General features: G+C 43.1%; 1 protein-coding gene across 1 annotated transcript in view; it reads right to left on the bottom strand.

Annotated features, from left to right (window-relative positions):
• The window catches only part of lpgat1 (lysophosphatidylglycerol acyltransferase 1), a 95,674-nt gene that overhangs the window by 37,198 nt on the left and 44,163 nt on the right, over positions 1-14,313 (bottom strand). Inside the window, exon 6 of the mRNA XM_084313892.1 lies at positions 1,776-1,902. Coding sequence (XP_084170018.1) covers positions 1,776-1,902 — 127 coding nt within the window. The remainder of the gene's footprint in view (positions 1-1,775; positions 1,903-14,313) is intronic.

The following is a 14,313-nucleotide window of genomic DNA, read 5'->3' as shown; positions in this document are numbered from 1 at the left end:
GACCTCCATCCTCTCTTTAATTTCATCATATTTTCTAAGTTTAGTTTTCTTTCATATATCTCCACCTCCCCACTTATCCTGATGAATTGTTGATCATTTTGGTTTAATTATATTAACGCTATAAATGGGTTTCAATGATCAGATGACCAACTCAGTGACACAAACAACCACAGCGGTTGAAAACGAGGTGATGATGGTGAGTCTGTAACGACATTAGTGTCACTCAGTGAAGTTAACATTGAAGTGAACGGGGCACTTGTGTATCTTCCCGCCCCCCCCTGCCGACAACCACTACTGTGAGCAAGGCGAACGGTCAAGTCAAGTCAAGTCAAGTCAAGTAATTTATTTATAGAGCACATTTAAAAGCTTGAGAGCCAACCAAAGTACTGTACAGTACAGTCAAAGCATAAAATCAATGTCCTATAAAATACACAAATACAAAAAGGCACAACAGGACAGGACAGTACATTCAAAAAATAGGACAAGCGGATAGGGCAGCACAAAGTACAGTATAGCACACCAGGGACAGAGGAGCACAAGAAGAGATACAAGAGGGAGGGGGCAGGATAAAATTGCATGGGAGTGTGTGGGTTAGGGTGTGGGAGAATCAGGATTAATCGAAGGCTAGGGAATAAAAGTGGGTTTTTAAACGGGCCTTAAATGTCTCCAGCGTAGGGGCAGATCGAATCTCCAGGGGTTAGCTGGTTCCATAGTTTGGGGGCTACGGCCTTGAAGGAGCGATCGCCTCTCTTTTTTAGTCTGGTGCGGGGGGGGGGGGGGGGGCCAGCCGAGCCTGGTTGGAGGATCTTAGTGACCTGGGTGCTGCGTAGGGGGTGATGAGCTCGGTGATGTATAGGGGTGCTGCACCCGATAGTGCCTTAAAAGGCTATACATGCAAACGGTGGCATAAAAGGACAGACCACGATGCATTTAGCTGCAAGGCTAAAAGACCCCTGACTAAGAGTGAGTTACAGTTACCATGCTGTGAAGTGTGCCAAGAATTTAGACACACTATTATGTGAACAAGGACAGCAAAGTGCCATCGGTGTGTGTAGCATTCACTGTGTCATTGATCTCACACAAAGCGCCATTCATGTGAGCTGCTACTAGGGGCAGAGTGTCTGACTGACAGTGAGTGAGTGAGAAAGATCACTGCAACACTTCCGGTATTCTGAAATACCGGTGGGGGGGGGGGGGGGGGGGGGGGAATGAATTAATGTGGACGAGAGCCTAGACATTAAGTGGTTGTAGCTACGGCTGTGGGGGTGCTGGAGACATGATCCATTATACTTTTATACGCCTGAGTCTCCTGAACACGGAGAGACCAAATCCCAAGTCGATCTGCACTTGCTATAGTCCATTTTCCCCATCTACTCCCTAACTCCGCATGTGCAGATTGATAAACCTAGAAATCCAGATACTCTGTGGGCAATCTGCGCATGCGTATTTCGGGAGTAGGTGCGTAAAAGTGACTATTGCTCAGCCGAGAAAGTGCTGATCGACTTGGGACTGGTCTCTCCGTATTCAGGAGACTCAGGCGTATATAAAAGTCTATTGGATCATGTCTCCAGCACCCCCACAGCCGTAGCTACCTACAACCACTTAATGTCAAGGTTCTCATCCACATTCATTCCTTTTCTCGCCCCGCTCTCTCTCCTCCATGAGCTCAATGTAACACGGAAGTGCAGTGGTCCATCGCCGCCGGTCTACGAGGTGCATTGCATCTAAAAAGGTAAGTTATACACTGTATAATGGACTACTGTGAAACTGCTTACCTGTAGTGCACGTGTGTGACCATGGGTTGCCTGTAGCCAAAGATCCAGGTCTGGATGTCCATGGGTTTAGCTTTAGGGTAGGCTATGGTCACGTCCACCACCCACTGTAGGCCTCTGGGCTTACTACCTGCAGACAGACACACAGATGGGACAGAGTGTCAGGAGGATGGGGTCTGGGCAGTGGTGCAGTCGTAATATGGGAACTGCCCGGACGCCACGTGCACAGAACAGATGATTATTATGCAGAATAAATAGTAGGAAACATGTTTGTATAGGAAATTACTAGTTTTTGTTTAGTTTTTGTAAATATTGCCTTGAAATAGCTGAGAAAGCTGAAAAAGGTAGCAGGATAGGTAGCCTTCAATATATAAAGAAATTATATTGTCAACAGATATGGTTGAAAAACAAACAATGTTTTAAATGTAATTGTAGTTACAATTTCTTTAATTGAATGAACTTAAACTAGAAAAGTAAATACAAACTAAATTAACAATGTAACTTAGTTTACAGAAGGACAGTTTCCTTCTGAAGCACAACTTAATGCCTCATCCTTGATCCTTCCAGTCGGGACCATTGTCACATAGTGAGAGGTTCCACAGCTCAAGCAAACCCCCACCAATTGGTACAGGCTTGTATTTTGGTTTGGCTCTTCTCGTTCTTTGTTATGCTATCGGTATCCTATTATTATGCAAAGTCTAATAATAATAATAATGCAGGACCTGTTGCAGAGGTCTTTATTCGGCATGCAACGACACTCAATGTTTTTTAGCGGTACACACAGCGGTTAGTTTTTAGCACACACACTGGAACACACACACACATGCATTGTCTCTTTAGAATCGCCGATGCAATTCGTCTCTGCGATTAACCCATCCCGTCGTCCTTCCCCCCCAAGGGCAGCCGGGAGCAGACAGGCGTCAACGTGAGCCGCGCCAGGGGACCAATCCAAGTGCTCCTGTCCGTCTTCGTCAAGGACGCCACAGCGTTAGCGATCTGTTGTTGTGCATGTTTTTCCATTGGGTTTATCTTATCGGGGGGGAAACCCTTGCGAGCGGCAACCCTTGCGAGCACGGGAAGAACATGCAAACTCCACACAGAAAGGCCTGGGAGATACCCCACCTGGGTACCTGGCATCATGGAAACCTGGTCCCCAAGCGGGAATCGAACCCTGGACCTTCTTGCTGTGAGGCGACAGTGTTAACCACTACACCACCGTGATAGGTGGTAGGTGATAGATAGGTGATAGATAAGTGCCGGCCGCCGGGTACTTGGCGCACGGCGCGACGAGTCCAGTGGAAATTGGCATTTTTGTGTGCCCGCGCGTGCACATCCGTACGCGACTACGCGTACTTCTGCTCAGCGAACTACTAGGACGGCGTGGTACTGCCACTGCATCCCTGGGTTTGGGGGAATATGGCAGCCAGGCCGCGTGTTGCTTTTTAACAGCGGAGTGCAAGAATGTGACAATGTGACCATTTGACCGCGGCAGCGCGAGAGAGCGGCAGTGCGGAAATAGGCTGTCTATTGCCATTCTCTAAGACAAACGCTAACCTTAACCAGCTCCTTAACAGCGCCTAAACTTAACCTTTCTAACCTTAACCAACTCCGAAACAATGCCTAACCTTAACCTTAACCTTAACCATGCCTAACCTTAACCTTAACCATAGAAAGAATATTGCCATTCTCTAAGACAAACTCTAACCATAACCAGCTCCTTAACAGCGCCTAAACATAACCTTTCTAACCTTAACCAACTCCGAAACAATGGCTAACCTTAACCTTAACCTTAACCATGCCTAACCCTAACCGGCGAAAGAATACATGTTAAAAAAAAAAAAAAAAAAAATTGATGGGATTCGAACTTGAAACCAACGGAGAGAGAGAGAGAGAGAGAGAGAGAGAGAGAGAGAGAGAGAGAGAGAGAGAGAGAGAGAGAGAGAGATAGGGGGGTAACAGCAGGGGGTAACAGCAGGAGTGAGACAGAGAGAAAAATAAGGATGACAGATGGGAGTGAGAGACAGATGATGAAAGTCAGGCATCTGTGTGTGTGTGTGTGTGTGTGTGTGTGTGTGTGTGTGTGTGTGTGTGTGCGTGTGTGTGCGTGTGTGTGTGTGTGTGTGTGTGTGTGTGTGTGTGTGTGAGAGAGATACGTGGGTCAGCATTGTCAACAGCCCTCCCCCCAAAACCTCAGCCAAATGTTTCCTCACAACCATGCCTTGCCATATGCAACTGGGAAATGATCAATAGTTGAATGGTATCAGTTGGATCGGATGTGTGACTGTATACACAGACCCCCCCCCCCCCCCTACACGCACACACGCACACACACACACACGCACGCACGCACGCACGCACGCACACACACACACACACACTGTTGCCTAAGAGCAATGTTAAATAAACAGTTTCGTGAAAAGAATCTGTATACAAACGAGAAACTCAAGTGCTTGAGGCAATCAGGCTGGACATGCAGTGTAGGATTTTGCTCTACTTCCATGTAGTATAAAGCAAATATAAGATAATCTGAAAAATAAAATAAAAAACCAACACAATTGCTTTACTGAGCCACCTTGGCTGGATGGCAACTTTGGAAAACTCCGTTTCTAGAAATCCAGCGTCCACTTTTTTTGTGTGACAGACGAGTTCGCTTTGATGCAAGGAGGACAGAGGACAAGCTACATGTTCAAGTAATCTATCGAGGTGCTCAATGTCCCCTGCTCTTTCATTAGCGTCGGACAAATACAGACTTTTCTTCCCTTCACCATCTGACAAGGATGGATACCCGTGTGTGTGTGTGTGTGTGTGTGTGTGTGTGTGTGTGTGTGTGTGTGTGTGTGAGTCCTGTCCTCTGGGTAATGGTGCACTGGGGTTGTTGGAGGGTTAAGAAAATGTTATACTGGAGGTGACAAAGACAGAGGAGTCTGATCAGATACACAGCTAGAAGTCGTCCCTCCACCCAGTTTAAAGTGCAAATGGGAATGATTGAATTACTAGCAAGCCGATTCATTGCTGGGCGACAGCTGAATAAATTACTTTTCTTTTTTTTTGCCTTTTCTACTTTTTCTCTCATCCCCCCCTAACGTTGGTGTTATACCAATTCCCTTCCTGGTCGTTGCGCTGCCCTACCCTACTGTGGGTCTGGGGAGGGTGTAGACTACCACATGTCTCCTCTGTTGGTCTGGGGAGGGTGTACCGCATGTCTCCTCTGAGGGTCTGGGGAGGGTGTAGACTACCAGTACCACATGCTTCCTGTTGGCTCTGGGGAGGGTGTAGACTACAGCATGTCTCCTCTGTGGGTCTGGGGAGGGTATAGACTACCGCATGTCTCCTCTGTGGCTCTGGGGAGGGTGTAGACCAGTGGTTCCCAAAGTCGGGGTCGCGACCCAAAGGTGGGCCGCGAGCAGCCACGGGTGGGCCGCGAGATGATTTAAAAAAAAATAATAAAAAAATAAAAAAAACAAAAAAAAAATATTTTTTTTATTTTTTATTTTTTAATTAATTTTTTTTTGTCATGCCACTGAACTTAGAAGCAGGCCAGGACAGTGTTTCTAGTTGTATTCTAAAATTCTATTCTATTGTATTCTAAAATGTGACTATGGTTTTATATTAACTTAATAAATAAACAAAAACGAAAAATCTACTTATTTCAACGAACATTTCAAACTAAATAACAGATTATGCACATAAAACGCTGAAAACAACCGAAGCAACAATAGTATTTTAATGAGGCTATTATTATTATCATTATTATTTTGCAACAAGTTAGCCCTCTCATAAATAGCACATATAAATGAATAACTAACTTGAACTAAATTAATAGGATTGAAGTGATATTTGGCTTAAAAAATCTGTCACCTGGCAAAAAAAAAAAAAAAAGCCCGACGATGTGCATTGGGCCGCGGCTCTCTGACGCCTTATTTTCTGGGCCCTGGCCTGAAAAGTTTGGGAACCCCTGGTGTAGACTACCGCATGTCTCCTCTGTGGGTCTGGGGAGGGTGTAGACTACCGCATGTCTCCTCTGTGGCTCTGGGGAGGGTGTAGACTACCGCATGTCTCCTCTGTGGGTCTGGGGAGGGTGTAGACTACCGCATGTCTCCTCTGGGAAATGTGTTACTAGTGCAGTTAGGGTTTTGCTACACTATGATCAATAGTTGAGTGGTATCAGTTGGATCGGATGTGTGACTGTATACACAGACCCCCCCCCTACACACACACACACACACACACACACTGTTGCCTAAGAGCAATGTTTAATAAACAGTTTCGTGAAAATAATCTGTATACAAACAAGAAACTCAAGTCATCAACAAATTCATTTTAATTATATTCATAGGACGTATCTCACACCTAGGAAATTGTTTGCTATGGGACTGGTGGCCGACTCTCGATGCACGCTATGTTCTCTAAGAGCCACTGGTACGTATATGCATATGAGACTGGGAGTGCATAATGGGAATGCCCAATTGTGGCCCGTTTTCGGGAAAGCTATAACAGCTAAACTCTCTGGCATCTGTAATATTTCGATTCCACTCACGGCAACAACATTACTGCTAAACGATGTATCTTTATTACCAACAAGTTCAACCATACAACAGAAAAAGATCACCCTGGCAGGGATTACAGCAGCTAAAAAGCGTGTTGCCATGAGATGGAAAGAGCCTGAGAATTTCAAGGTAATCAATTGTTTCTTGCCATTCCTTGACGTCATATATCTGGAGATTTCTACTGCTCGGATGGTTGGGGTTGGACAAGCGGGCATAGAGTTGTGGACTGCTGCGGCCGAGTTAGTCAAGAAGTCCATGTTGTGGCGGAGTAGGGGTGGGATGTCGGTCCTGGGGAGCCTGGCGGTCTTGGGAGGAATGTCTGTCTGTCTGTCAGTGTCTAATGTCTTATGTGCTGTTTATAAGGTCTTTATTATTTTTATTATTTAAATTTGTTAGTGCTTTTTTTTTTTACTCGTTACTTTTTACCTGTTATTTTATTTTATTTTTATTCAGTATCATTAGCCTAGATTTATATAGAACACAGATTGATTATTTATATTTTGTTTTTTGACAGGTTTGATATGTTGTGCCTATGATTTGTTGCCTTGTCAGTATTGAAATTATTGTGGTCGTCAACGTTGTGTTTGAAAAATAAAAAATAAAAGATTTGATGATGATAATAATAATACTCATTCACAGTGGATATCACAGACGGTACCCTTTGGCTCTAGGGAACAGCTTGAACCTTTGTTTTGTTTGCATTGAGTACCAGTTTAAGATTAACAAGCGGATCCTGCAAAGTATTAAATTAGTTTTGTGACTGTACAACCATCAGGTCAGGAGAGGAGATACAGTCATTTTAATAAACTATCAGGTCAGGAGATACGCAAATTTTTTATAAACTATCAGGTCAGGAGATACGCTCATTGGCCAGATACTGGCAATAAAGGAAAGGTCAGAGACAACAAATTCAATAGGTTTCTTCCTCTTGGGGTCATGAATGTTCACTGCAAATTTTATGGCAATCCGGGCCATTACATTTTCGAGATATCTTGTTCACATAAAAAGTCAGATAAAGGAGAGTGAAAACATAACCTCCCTGGTGGAGGTAATGACCAGACCCCATCCCATCAGTCAGGACAACCTGTCCGATTTTCCACCGTTGACTAAAAACACACTTCAATCAATATCTGAAATAAAGAAAACGTCTTCTACTATTATGTACTATGCTACTATGTCTATACTACTATCTACTATGTATCTACCTAAAGGGCTACACTACTATGCACTCAGAGTGTAGCATCCGCCTGCTGACTTGTTGTACAGAACTTGTAAGTCATTTTGGATAAAAGCATCAGCTAAATGACTAAATGTAAATGTGACTAAGCACAGACTTTAGGTCTTATTGAGCAATCTTCAATTTTTTTTTTTTTTTTTTTTTTAATGATATGAAAGTACAAATCGGGCGGATACTTTTCAATCTATGTCTTATTAACCAAGATGATACCACGGAGGAGCTTCAAAGGCTTGGAGTTGTTTCTCTTAACGTTGCATGCAAGACTACTTTACCCACATTGCAACTGCCCTCAGTCAGTGACGGAGCCGCACAACATCAACATCAGGAGGGAGCAAACGCACTAAATCTGAGGAGCAAGCTGGTACCTATCCCAACAGGTCGCTGCTTCCTGCACAGCCACCTTGGACAACAAGAAAATATGTCCGACAGCACAACCACCCCTGTGTGAGGTAATCAGCACCCAATGTCAGGCTCACTGTGTGCGGAGAGGCAGCCGTCGTCTCCTGCGAGCAGTCGAGCAGAGGACGGGGCCCGGTGCCAAGCCATCACCCTGTACACGGTGACAAACAATACTGTAATATAACAGCAGCCGCGGTCACCTAAAACCACACCAGGCCAGCCCTGTAAACGCTTCGGAGCGGAAGGAAACGCTGTGCCAGGTGTCCCGCGTCAATCAGGCCACGCTACGGGCCAATCAGAAGACGTGGAAATCCCACCGCTCCTTTCCAATCCATTGAGGTGTAGGTGAAGGCAGGGGTGCGTTGGTGATTTCAAAACTGGTTGCACTGTGTTTTAATGACGCCACGTGCACGCGTGCTCCCGGGCGCGTGCGCGCGCTCCTGCGCGTGCGCATAAATGTTCCCTTGCGTGTGCACAGACTAAAGACGATGCCTAATTGCCTCTACGAATGGAATGTAACACATTTTCACACGTTTTGTGTGAATGTATCTGAGAACGTATTTGAACACACCTGACGACCTGCGCTATTGTTATGCAAAGTAGCCAGGTGGGTACTTAGTAGGGCTGAACGATTTATAGATTTTAAAACGAAATTGCGATTTGAAATTATGCAATTAGCAAATCGCAACAAAAGATATTCGCACATTTCCTAATTTGTTTTAACCAGGAAGTCCCATTGAGATACAAGATCTCCTTTGCAAGTTGTTGTTATTGTTGTAGGAACGGTTTGGGAGAGGGAGGTAAGGGGTTTTAGATTGTGTGTTGTGAAGTTTAGACTTCAGAGAGGGAGAGTAAAGTACAGAAAAAAGGTACCGTTGGGTACCGGTATCGATTCCCAGGTAAAAAGAAACATTTTCAGGCTCGGTGTCCCGAACAGACCCAGTGCGTAGGCCAGATGCAAGCCGCATTTTACAACAAACCTCTGTGGGGCTGCTTTAAAAAAAAGTATTATTATAATCGCAAATTTAATCGCAATCGCAATATCTGTCAGGAAATAAATCGCAATTCGATTATTTCCCAAAATCGTGCAGCCCTAGTACTTAGCGAGTTGGCGCATTAGTCGAGTGCAGCGCATTCCTGTGTGCACGCCCCATGAGCAACGCACCCCTGGGTGAAGGGTTATGATCCGATTGGTCGGCGCCGGTGAGCGTGCAAGGTGATAAGACTCTCACCATCGGACCACAAAAGAACTTGAGTGAACTTAGTTCACCTTACTGTTACTCTACATTTTCCTTATCAGTCCACAGTGGGCTGCTATCAGATCCAGAGCCTTTTCTGCAGCCTGCGGGCTAGCTGTGACACGTGTTGGTCTTTACATTTACCCCGGGTGACATTGTGTGGCTGATATACACACAGCACATTTAGCATCCAATCCCATTTCCTCCAAGTGGCCCATTGTCTGCGTGTGAGTCAGCAGGCTCTGGGCACCGCTCTGCAGAGCATCGGGGAGGGTCACCAAGAGAGTACTGTGCCTTTGATCAGCCAGGGACATGCAGTCATGCACATATAGAGTGCATGCATGTGCATCAAAGAACACCCACGTTTCTGCCCTTCTCCCTCCCCACACACACACACCTACACCTACACACACACACCTACACACACACACACACACACACAGACACACAGGACAGGACAGACACTGCACAGCTCTTCGTTGTACTGTACTTGTGCTGTATAATGACAATACATTTTAATCTAATCTAATCTAATTTAATCTAATCTAACACGGTAGAATGACCAGAGAGGGCAAACAAACCGACACGTTCACAGCCCCCGTGGTTGCGGAACCGCACGGCGCCTTCCTTGGTAAAATGTTACAATATTTGATCATTTCCCCATTCGTCTCGATGCCGAAGACCTGGGGGAGGAATGCACACGCAGCGTTCCGGGGCACTCCTGGCCCGTTAGTGCTGAGGCTGTTGGTTGTAGGACACAGAGCTGTGTTAGCAAACCCACGGAAGCCCAGAGCCCTGAGCCACGCTTTACCAATAGTGCTGGGCCAAACACTCTGTTCAAATGACTATGACGACAGGGCTCCTTTAGAATGGATTTTGAGGTAAAGCCAGAGAATTCCAATATGCAAACGTTGGTGCAAAAGACACCCCAAAAGAGGCTCACAAGCACGTTTCTGTATTTGTGACGGCGTTTAATGGAAAGAAAGACTACAGGACTAGTAGTGGAAAGCAACATTATAACTTCAGTTCAAGACTTCCAAGATTAACTGACCACCATACCAAACAAGACTAACTGATCATACCAAACAAGACTAACTGACCATACCAAACAAGACTAACTGACCATACCAAACAAGACTAACTGACCATACCAAACAAGACTAACTGACCATACCAAACAAGACTAACTGACCATACCAAACAAGACTAACTGACCATACCAAACAAGACTAACTGACCATACCAAACAAGACTAACTGACCATACCAAACAAGACTAACTGACCATACCAAAACTGACCATACCAAACAAGACTAACTGACCATACCAAACAAGACTAACTGACCATACCAAACAAGACTAACTGACCATACCAAAACTGACCATACCAAACAAGACTAACTGACCATACCAAACAAGACTAACTGACTATACCAAACAAGACTAACTGACCATACCAAACAAGACTAACTGACTATACCAAACAAGACTAACTGACCATACCAAACAAGACTAACTGACCATACCAAACAAGACTAACTGACCATACCAAACAAGACTAACTGACTATACCAAACAAGACTAACTGACTATACCAAACAAGACTAACTGACCATACCAAACAAGACTAACTGACCATACCAAACAAGACTAACTGACCATACCAAACAAAACTAACTGACCATACCAAACAAGACTAACTGACCATACCAAACAAGACTAACTGACCATACCAAACAAGACTAACTGACCATACCAAACAAAACTAACTGACCATACCAAACAAGACTAACTGACCATACCAAACAAGACTAACTGACCATACCAAACAAGACTAACTGACTATACCAAACAAGACTAACTGACCATACCAAACAAGACTAACTGACCATACCAAACAAGACTAACTGACCATACCAAACAAGACTAACTGACCATACCAAACAAGACTAACTGACCATACCAAACAAGACTAACTGACCATACCAAACAAGACTAACTGACCATACCAAACAAGACTAACTGACCATACCAAACAAGACTAACTGACCATACCAAACAAGACTAACTGACCATACCAAACAAGACTAACTGACCATACCAAACAAGACTAACTGACCATACCAAACAAGACTAACTGACCATACCAAACAAGACTAACTGACTATACCAAACAAGACTAACTGACCATACCAAACAAGACTAACTGACCATACCAAACAAGACTAACTGACCATACCAAACAAGACTAACTGACCATACCAAACAAGACTAACTGACCATACCAAACAAGACTAACTGACCATACCAAACAAGACTAACTGACTATACCAAACAAGACTAACTGACCATACCAAACAAGACTAACTGACTATACCAAACAAGACTAACTGACTATACCAAACAAGACTAACTGACTATACCAAACAAGACTAACTGACTATACCAAACAAGACTAACTGACCATACCAAACAAGACTAACTGACCATACCAAACAAGACTAACTGACTATACCAAACAAGACTAACTGATCATACCAAACAAGACTACCTGACCATACCAAACAAGACTAACTGACCATACCAAACAAGACTAACTGACCATACCAAACAAAACTAACTGACCATACCAAACAAGACTAACTGACCATACCAAACAAGACTAACTGACCATACCAAACAAGACTAACTGACCATACCAAACAACACTAACTGACTATACCAAAACAAGACTAACTGACTATACCAAACAAGACTAACTGACCATACCAAACAAGACTAACTGACCATACCAAACAAGACTAACTGACCATACCAAACAAGACTAACTGACCATACCAAACAAGACTAACTGATCATACCAAACAAGACTAACTGACTATACCAAACAAGACTAACTGATCATACCAAACAAGACTAACTGACTATACCAAACAAGACTAACTGACTATACCAAACAAGACTAACTGACTATACCAAACAAGACTAACTGACCATACCAAACAAGACTAACTGACCATACCAAACAAGACTAACTGACCATACCAAACAAGACTAACTGACCATACCAAACAAGACTAACTGACCATACCAAAACTGACCATACCAAACAAGACTAACTGACCATACCAAACAAGACTAACTGACTATACCAAACAAGACTAACTGACCATACCAAACAAGACTAACTGACTATACCAAACAAGACTAACTGACCATACCAAACAAGACTAACTGACCATACCAAACAAGACTAACTGACCATACCAAACAAGACTAACTGACTATACCAAACAAGACTAACTGACCATACCAAACAAGACTAACTGACCATACCAAACAAGACTAACTGACCATACCAAACAAGACTAACTGACCATACCAAACAAAACTAACTGACCATACCAAACAAGACTAACTGACCATACCAAACAAGACTAACTGACCATACCAAACAAGACTAACTGACCATACCAAACAAAACTAACTGACCATACCAAACAAGACTAACTGACCATACCAAACAAGACTAACTGACCATACCAAACAAGACTAACTGACCATACCAAACAAGACTAACTGACTATACCAAACAAGACTAACTGACCATACCAAACAAGACTAACTGACCATACCAAACAAGACTAACTGACCATACCAAACAAGACTAACTGACTATACCAAACAAGACTAACTGACCATACCAAACAAGACTAACTGACTATACCAAACAAGACTAACTGACTATACCAAACAAGACTAACTGACCATACCAAACAAGACTAACTGACTATACCAAACAAGACTAACTGACTATACCAAACAAGACTAACTGACCATACCAAACAAGACTAACTGACCATACCAAACAAGACTAACTGACCATACCAAACAAGACTAACTGACTATACCAAACAAGACTAACTGATCATACCAAACAAGACTAACTGACCATACCAAACAAGACTAACTGACCATACCAAACAAGACTAACTGACCATACCAAACAAGACTAACTGACCATACCAAACAAGACTAACTGACCATACCAAACAAGACTAACTGACCATACCAAACAAGACTAACTGACCATACCAAACAAGACTAACTGACTATACCAAAACAAGACTAACTGACTATACCAAACAAGACTAACTGACCATACCAAACAAGACTAACTGACCATACCAAACAAGACTAACTGACCATACCAAACAAGACTAACTGACCATACCAAACAAGACTAACTGATCATACCAAACAAGACTAACTGACTATACCAAACAAGACTAACTGATCATACCAAACAAGACTAACTGACTATACCAAACAAGACTAACTGACTATACCAAACAAGACTAACTGACTATACCAAACAAGACTAACTGACCATACCAAACAAGACTAACTGACCATACCAAACAAGACTAACTGACCATACCAAACAAGACTAACTGACCATACCAAACAAGACTAACTGACTATACCAAACAAGACTAACTGACTATACCAAACAAGACTAACTGACTATACCAAACAAGACTAACTGACCATACCAAACAAGACTAACTGACCATACCAAACAAGACTAACTGACCATACCAAACAAGACTAACTGACCATACCAAACAAGACTAACTGACCATACCAAACAAGACTAACTGACCATACCAAACAAGACTAACTGACCATACCAAACAAGACTAACTGACTATACCAAACAAGACTAACTGACTATACCAAACAAGACTAACTGACTATACCAAACAAGACTAACTGACTATACCAAACAATACTAACTGACCATACCAAACAAGACTAACTGACCATACCAAACAAGACTAACTGACCATACCAAACAAGACTAACTGACCATACCAAACAAGACTAACTGACTATACCAAACAAGACTAACTGACCATACCAAACAAGACTAACTGACCATACCAAACAAGACTAACTGACCATACCAAACAAGACTAACTGACCATACCAAACAAGACTAACTGACCATACCAAACAAGACTAACTGACCATACCAAACAAGACTAACTGACCATACCAAACAAGACTAACTGACTATACCAAAACAAGACTAACTGACTATACCAAACAAGACT

Source organism: Notolepis coatsorum (assembly GCF_963971535.1).
Source record: "Notolepis coatsorum genome assembly, chromosome: 5".
NCBI classification, from domain to species: domain Eukaryota; kingdom Metazoa; phylum Chordata; class Actinopteri; order Aulopiformes; family Paralepididae; genus Notolepis; species Notolepis coatsorum.
The sequence above is the reverse complement of the archived record's forward strand: the minus strand, read 5'-3'. Positions and strand labels throughout refer to the sequence as shown.